The sequence below is a fragment of the Rhinoderma darwinii genome, chromosome 3, assembly GCF_050947455.1.
Source record: "Rhinoderma darwinii isolate aRhiDar2 chromosome 3, aRhiDar2.hap1, whole genome shotgun sequence".
Taxonomy (NCBI): Eukaryota; Metazoa; Chordata; class Amphibia; order Anura; family Rhinodermatidae; genus Rhinoderma; species Rhinoderma darwinii.
Genome location: NC_134689.1, coordinates 2,925,348 through 2,933,993, shown reverse-complemented (window position 1 = coordinate 2,933,993; position 8,646 = coordinate 2,925,348). Strand labels below are relative to the sequence as shown.

At 44.7% G+C, this 8,646-nt stretch overlaps 1 protein-coding gene across 2 annotated transcripts in view; it reads right to left on the bottom strand.

The window, feature by feature from the left end:
- Positions 1 to 1,963: 1,963 nt before the first annotated feature.
- LOC142748571 (serine protease FAM111A-like) overlaps positions 1,964 to 8,646 on the bottom strand; it is a 44,084-nt gene continuing 37,401 nt past the window's right edge. For both annotated transcript variants that reach the window (XM_075855654.1, XM_075855653.1), the window contains exons 8-10: positions 7,499 to 7,573; positions 6,200 to 6,301; positions 1,964 to 5,724 (exon numbers count right to left, since the gene is read on the bottom strand). In XM_075855654.1, coding sequence (XP_075711769.1) covers positions 3,955 to 5,724; positions 6,200 to 6,301; positions 7,499 to 7,573 — 1,947 coding nt within the window. In that variant the 3' untranslated portion in view covers positions 1,964 to 3,954. The remainder of the gene's footprint in view (positions 5,725 to 6,199; positions 6,302 to 7,498; positions 7,574 to 8,646) is intronic.

The following is an 8,646-nucleotide window of genomic DNA, read 5'->3' as shown; positions in this document are numbered from 1 at the left end:
ATCACACCCGCTGCCGTCCTCCCCTCCTGTCTCTTATCACACCCGCTGCCGTCCTCCACCCGTCTCTTATCACACCCGCTGCCGTCCTCCCCTCCTGTCTCTTATCACACCCGCTGCCGTCCTCCCCCCTGTCTCTTATCACACCCGCTGCCGTCCTCCCCTCCTGTCTCTTATCACACCCGCTGCCGTCCTCCCCTCCTGTCTCTTATCACACCCGCTGCCATCCTCCCCTCCTGTCTCTTATCACACCCGCTGCCGTCCTCCCCTCCTGTCTCTTATCACACCTGCTGCCATCCTCCCCTCCTGTCTCTTATCACACCCGCTGCCGTCCTCCCCTCCTGTCTCTTATCACACCCGCTGCCGTCCTCCCCCCCTGTCTCTTATCACACCCGCTGCCGTCCTCCCCTCCTGTCTCTTATCACACCCGCTGCCGTCCTCCCCTCCTGTCTCTTATCACACCCGCTGCCGTCCTCCCCTCCTGTCTCTTATCACACCCGCTGCCGTCCTCCCCCCTGTCTCTTATCACACCCGCTGCCGTCCTCCCCTCCTGTCTCTTATCACACCCGCTGCCGTCCTCCCCTCCTGTCTCTTATCACACCCGCTGCCATCCTCCCCTCCTGTCTCTTATCACACCCGCTGCCGTCCTCCCCTCCTGTCTCTTATCACACCCGCTGCCATCCTCCCCTCCTGTCTCTTATCACACCCGCTGCCGTCCTCCCCTCCTGTCTCTTATCACACCCGCTGCCGTCCTCCCCCCCTGTCTCTTATCACACCCGCTGCCGTCCTCCCCCCTGTCTCTTATCACACCCGCTGCCGTCCTCCCCTCCTGTCTCTTATCACACCCGCTGCCGTCCTCCCCTCCTGTCTCTTATCACACCCGCTGCCATCCTCCCCTCCTGTCTCTTATCACACCCGCTGCCGTCCTCCCCTCCTGTCTCTTATCACACCTGCTGCCATCCTCCCCTCCTGTCTCTTATCACACCCGCTGCCGTCCTCCCCTCCTGTCTCTTATCACACCCGCTGCCGTCCTCCCCCCCTGTCTCTTATCACACCCGCTGCCGTCCTCCCCTCCTGTCTCTTATCACACCCGCTGCCGTCCTCCCCTCCTGTCTCTTATCACACCCGCTGCCGTCCTCCCCTCCTGTCTCTTATCACACCCGCTGCCGTCCTCCCCTCCTGTCTCTTATCACACCCGCTGCCGTCCTCCCCTCCTGTCTCTTATCACACCCGCTGCCGTCCTCCCCTCCTCTCTTATCACACCCGCTGCCGTCCTCCCGCCGTCTCTTATCACACCCGCTGCCGTCCTCCCATACTGTCTCATCACATCCGCTGCCGTCCTCCCCTCCTGTCTCTCATCACACCCGCAGCCGTTCTCCCCTCCTGTCTCTCATCACACCCGCTGCCGTCCTCCCTTCCTCTCTTATCACACCCGCTGCCGTCCTCCCTTCCTCTCTTATCACACCCGCTGCCGTCCTCCCTTCCTCTCTTATCACACCCGCTGCCGTTCTCCCCGTCTCTTATCACACCCGCTGTCGTCCTCCCCTCCTGTCTCTCATCACACTCGCAGCCGTTCTCCCTCCTGTCTCTTATCACACCCGCTGCCGTCCTCCCCTCCTATCACACCCGCTGCCGTCCTCCCCTCCTCTCTTATCACACCCGCTGCCGTCCTCCCTTCCTCTCTTATCACACCCGCTGCCGTCCTCCCCTCCTCTCTTATCACACCCGCTGCCGTCCTCCCCTCCTCTCTTATCACACCCGCTGCCGTCCTCCCCTCCTCTCTTATCACACCCGCTGCCGTCCTCCCCTCCTCTCTTATCACACCCGCAGCTGTTCTCCCCTCCTGTCGCATATACACACACTTTGTAATCATGATCTGCTTTATTCATCCTTTTCACTTCAATTTCCTTTAATACAGTTTTCAAGTAGCGGATTTGCTGTGGAAGAATCTGTAGTACATCCGCCTCAAAATCTGCATCAAAAAGCGCACAAGGTAAATAACAATGGGTGAAAATTATTAAAATTGCGACTTTTTAGCCATTTTTGCAAATCGACACCAGCTTAGACATGACTCTCAGGTGCACGGACAGCCAGATGCACCTAATTTATTAAGAGCTGTGCACCTGTTAACAAATGAGGCACTTCATCCTCAGCAGCATTCTCCAAATCCACACTATTTTCCACAGCCTGTGAATGTTGTAAGCAAAGAAAAGGTACAGCGATGGGCACTACATTCACACCAAGTTCTGCAAATTTATTTATGGTGGATTTAAAAAAATTTTAGTTTATGAAAATATGAAATTGTAATTTAAAATCATGACAAATACATAGAGAGGATCTGTTTTTTGTACATGGAGAGGGGGCAGAAGAGATCAGTAAAGTCGTACATTATTTCAATGATAACACAAGAGGCCTCAGTTTTACATGTAATGCATCCACCCACATGAAGACTTAAGGGACCAAACTAAAGTGATCCTAGGTCTGTACTAAAATCATCTGTGAGGAAAACGACATGATCCAAGAAGACTGGAAAAAAAAAAAAGAACCACATGGATTTTGTATGTAAATTTATTATTGCACAAAATTCATATGGAACAGACACTGGTAAATATCAAAGCAGGATCAATAAACATATGTGTGCTGCCAAATGTATGTCCCAGATGTATGCAACTGCATGTCTATAATCACTGTATACCTATAAAGTTGTATGCATCTGCCATTGTCGCATTGTAAAATAACATATATTGCGTGGTATTGATGCAAACAGGCCAGACGTATGTCAAAAAGACGCCCTTTTGGCGCAAGTCCATTCCATAGTAGTTCATAGACATGTCAGTATATACGTCGGAAAGTGCTCCCAGCATATGTGTTGAATGGTCATGATAAATGTGGTGTGACCAGAGCCTTAAAGTCATCACAATACTAGTACTACCATACAACGGCACATTCATAATTCAACTTATGTGAAAAAAATCTTGTTTTCATGGTAATCATTCTAATCATTCTAATCTTGTGCAGCTTGCTGTATATTCTCCTACAGCCGTCTATTCTGTCCACATGATCGAAACATCTGGACAATAACGAACGCGGTTAATTTATTGGTTAACGGTATAAGCAACACAGTTGTGTCTTAGACGTTTTTCCCTGTGTCTCTAGTTCTTTCCAGTCCATATGACCCCAGTCAGAGATATTTTCTGCTTACTGATTGGTCCATTTGATTATAAACATACAGTATATTATTATTTTCATATTGACTTTCACTAATTCGTTTTTGGATAATAAATACATGTTGCTCAATCAATTTTAATTTCCATGTGGTAAATCTATATATCTTTTTTTACTCTGACACCTCTTGCCGTACCCCATGCCCACAATTACAAATTATTCAACTTTTTACGATTAGCCCTATTAAAAAATTTATACAGTTATTAAAATAGTAACAATAAGGGTATGTTCACACTCTCTATATTCGGCAAACATCTGCCCATTGAATTCAATGGGTCTTACGATGTTCTGTGCAGACAGGCTTTTTTTTTACGCGCCACTGTCAAAAGACGGCGCGTAAAAAGACGGCCGCCTCAAAGAAGTGCCTGTCACTTCTTGGGACGTAATTGGAGCCATTTTGCATTGACTCCATTGAAAAACAGCTCCAATTGCGTCCGTAATGGACGCTGCGAAAAACGCGAGTACGAGCAATTACGTCTGAAATTCAGGAGCTGTTTTCGCCTGAAAACCGCTCCGTAATTTCAGACGTAATTGGCGTTGCTGTGTGAACATACCCTAAGAAAGCGCAATTAAAAACTATTACTATACTGATTACTATAGCAAAATAAAAAATAATCATTAAACTTGTGAAACGGTTAAACAATGACCAGATTAGCAAGGTCAGAGTAATTGGAAAGTCTGCTGCAGGGAACTGAATGCAACATCAAAATACGAGATGTCCATGAGCCTCATTCATGAGGTGTCCATTGAATCGGCTGTGTCACTTTCATCGACTTTGCGATCCTGTTCTATTTGGCTGTCACTTTTTCCCCACAGGTTTAAGAGCCGTCTGACAGCAGGCTGCATCGTCACTGGGTGCCCCCCAGCCTGCAGATATCTGGACAGATTTTCTTTTTCTTCAACAAGTTTTTTAAAAGGGTCTCTTATCTCTTTTAAGTGAATGGCCCCGTGGATAATGATGTCCACAGCACTCCTACCATACTCTATTACACTCTTCTTTTTTAGAGGTGTGTTAGCAGGATACCCCCCTAAGTGCATTGCTACAAGGTCTCCATGCTCATTGAAAACTGGGGCTCCTGAAGCTCCCCAATACAAACAGGAATCATAGGTCGTCAATGTCTGGTCATTCATACGACTAAAATTGTGCTGTGTCAGTACATGAACATAAGACCTGTTAGATAATATTGTGTCAGCAATTGAATCAGCACGCTGAGAAAAAGCAACCACTGAACAGTTAAGATCAATTTTTTTGTGATTAGAATTGGGATGACCAATGATACTTAGAGCGCCACCTTGTGGTGGAGGAGTTATGTGTTTTAACAAGCCTGGGTAAGACTGGGAAATTTTAATTTGTACAAAAGCGCAGTCAAGCTTCTTATTAGCCCATACAACTCTTTTGTATTCCCCAGAGAATATATTTTCTTCGCTTTCATATTTAAATCTTACTTCAACATTAGTGACGGCGCGTGACTTAATGAGCAATTTCACTACATGGTAACAGGTGATACCAAGGTTCTCAGTTAGAAGGAAGAGGGTGCCCGATTTAATTGTATCCCCGATGTTGTACTTTAATAATGCTACATTGTCTAAGTGTTTTGTCAGTAGTCGGAGGGTTGTAGCCATCATTGGTTCCTTGTACACAACATTTCTCTTGTAACTATTTACAAGCTCAGACTCTAGGTTTTGTGCCCCGATGTCTTTGGCAAGTTTTTGAATTTCACGTGAAAACTTGAAGCTGAGAGGTGATGAGACAAATACAGGTTGATCAGGGGCGCCCACACATGGCTCAGATCGGGGAACTGATGTCCCAGGTATGGAAGTGGTGCTGCCCTCATTATTTTGTAAATCTTCCTTTTTCAAGGTTTTCTTTGGAGACATATTCCCTGACTTAGGACGTTTGTCCACCATGACAATGGTGTATGTGTCAGGTGTAAGCATGGATAATAACACATCACTTTTCATTTTATTGCAATGTGAATCTTCAAGAATGAACTGACCAGGTATTATAAACCTCTTATCATTTTGAAGAGCCTGATTTATTGTCTCACCTAGGTAGCCAAAGACAGCAATGGGATTATCAGCAGAATAGAATTGACTCTTTTGTATTATTTTAACTGATTGCCCTCCCTTTGTCCTTCCTTGATATTTTACTTTGAAAAAGTAGCTGTCACAAAATGAGGGATATTTATACATGTCAGGGGCCATAATCTCAACACCTTGTTTACATTCTCCATTTGAGGAGTTCGATGATTTCCCTTTCCTGATGCTAAACTCCAAAATCTCTTTTTCCCCCAGGGCTCCACATGGTACCCATGGGTTGATGACAGCTTTAAGTTCCCGAGCATAGACAAATAGGTAACCAGTTCGTAAAGGATTATTTTGTTTTGCAAAGTCAATAACAGGTGTATTAAAACCTGTAGTGTTGGACGTTATGGATTCTTTATTCCACTTGTAGGACACACATCTCTTCTCTTCTGTCATCATAGATTCAATATTCACTTTCTGGAACAAAAAATATGGATTCCTTTAAAATCAATATACAAAAGTCTCATTTTCATCAGACGTGATCAGGATCAATGGACTTGAAATGATGGTATATCGTATCCACCTCCAAAATAGGAGACCTCCGCAACATTTAACACATATAAAAAATAAATGTATTGCTAAACCTATAATAAAAGTCAATGAAAATTGTCTATCACGTTCTGATGTCAGACCCTGATGATAATACAGAGATAAGCATGCCATACAATAAAATGAGGGCGGTCGTTGTGAACATTACAAATTCATACATTTTGCGTCCCCCATCTGTGATGTTTACTTATACTTTTTATGATCCAACATTAGCCCAGCCTGTCCTATTAAAGGACCCCCCCCCACAATACTTAAAAATGAATATTTATTACAATACAAAACAATTCATGGAGGTGTTGGAGGTGTTGCGTGCACTGGTTGTTATTTAATATAAAGACTCTACCTCTTCTTTGGATTCTGTTGATTCTTGTTGATTCGGAGTCTCTTCTACGCCTGGACTGAGTAGATCTTCATCCGTGTTTTTTCTCAAGTTTAAATGATGGCCCTATGAAAAAAAAATACACCTTCTGAAGTACTGTATATGAGAGGTGAAGTCTTGAAAATCTTCCCATGTACTTTACATCGAGTGAAATACAATACAAATTCTTTTTTTTTCTTTAAAGTGTAGCTAAACGTTTGACAAACTTCTGACATGTCATAGTGACATGTCAGAAGTTTGGATTGGTGCGGGTCCGAGCACTGAGACCCCCACCAATCTCTAGAACGAAGCAACTGAAAGTCTCGTGTGAGTGCTCGGCCGTTTCGTGTCTGTTCGGCTTTTTCCAGAAATAAATGTATCGGAGTGCGGGGTCATAGACTTTCTATTGAGTCCATACACTGATACATTTGTTTCCGGAAAAAGCCAAACAGACACGAAGCGGCTGAGTGTTCACATGAGACCTTCAGCTGCTTTGTTCTAGAGATTGGTGGGGGTCTCAGTGCTTGGACCCCCACCAATCCAAACTTCTGACATGTCACTATGACATGTCAGAAGTTTGTCAAACGTTTAGCTGCACTTTAACCCCAGCAGGGCAGGAGGAGTCATATTTTTACACTGTCGCTATTTATTGGAGGTCCATCTTAAGCAACATCCTATGGTAATCATAAAAAATGGCAGCAAGACATAGGCACCGTAACAGGTGACCAATGGCATGATATTATTCAATATGTTCCAAAGGTTGCAGTCGGTGAGGCTCAGAGGCTTTCACAAATATTCTTCATCTGCCGGGTATATAGGACGGCAGTACTACTTTTTAAAACGGGCTTTAAAGGACTTGTGCACCAGGCGTCATTCTCCAAGACCTGGCCTAATCCATCTGATGTAATTGACAGTATTTTTGCAGTGTGACTGAATAGGGATCCATTCACTTGTCTACTAAGATATGTTTCTGAGATCCCTGTAATGGAGAGACATAGACTAACTATCCCCGTTTACTCTACGATCCATGTAAATAAATTGCATTCCGTAAGAAATCAATCATCGGCCCTACATTAACAGAATATGATGCTAGAGAAGGACTATTACGATATTTTGGGCTTGTGGCTTGATACGCTTGGCTTGGCCCCCTTAACTTTGGCTAAAGATCAAATACTAGGGTTCTAATGATAAGAGTGATTCAGTGGAGGGAGGTCAGTGTATGGCGCTCTTCTAAGATGAAGTGTGTAATCAGAAAATATATACTTCTCCGTTTTAGCATCTTACCTTTCCTGCTGATTTTGCTCCTCTTGGTGTAGTCAGCGTCTTTCTTATTCCACGGCTTTTACTGATAATCTGATTCTGTTGAAAAGATTAATGAAAATATGAATGGACGGATATCTTCACCGTTCAGGAAACCAAAATGATTTTCACCGTTTTTAACATATTAAGACATCATATTAATTATGCCTGCACCAAAAACAAAAACTATAAGGGTATTTAAAAGAGCGTGTCAGATTCACGCGTGTGTATAACGCGCGTAAATCTGGTCCGTGTGTGTTGCGTTATGCATCAGTTTGCTTTGCGGGTGGCATGCAGATTTCATGCACTCGCAAAGCACTTTTTTTTCTGTAATGGAATTGACGCGCAAATCATGCACTGCACACGGATGTGCATTCCTGTGCGGTGCGTGGCTTTCACGAAACCATTGACTTCAATGGGCGCGTAGGTGCGTGAAAATGCACCAATATAGGACATGCAGTGAGATACTGAGTGAACGGCCCCATTGAAATCAATGGGTCTGTGTGCTGTGCGTGATTTCCATGCGCAGCACAAGCACGAGATTCATGGTTGTGTGAATGGGCCTGTAAGGTGGCCAAACAGATTCGATAAATTTCGTCCAAACCCAGCGGGATCATCCAACTATCTAATGAGTATGGGGATCTACCGACTCCCCTCAGACCGCAGATGTAGGGGTAAAGAAGGATCGGGCATGTTGAACTCCACAGGGGTCAGACAGCAACTTTTTCCCCTTCTCCCCAAAGAAAAAACATGTACAAGAGTTTAGACGACAGATATCTCAAGTGTATGGCCACCTTAATAAAGCAAAACTCCTACAAGTCTTACCTTTAAACCCCAGTAGTGTGCTTAAAAAAAAATTGAACAATAACGGCAAGGCTATATTCACGCGACAGTTAGAAACGGCCGTGCGATGGCTGTTTATTGGCTGTCTCACAGCCGTTTTCAGAAAAATTAGGTTCTATGGGTGTCTTCACATGGCCACTTTTTTAATACCCCGTGAACACTGGCCTTCAAAAAAAGAACATGTTTTTTTCTCAGCTGTTTCCACGGCCCAACGGCCCCATAGAAGTCAATGGATCCATTTTATAGTGTTTAACATGAACACCATATTTATGAAGCCAAATCACCCCACT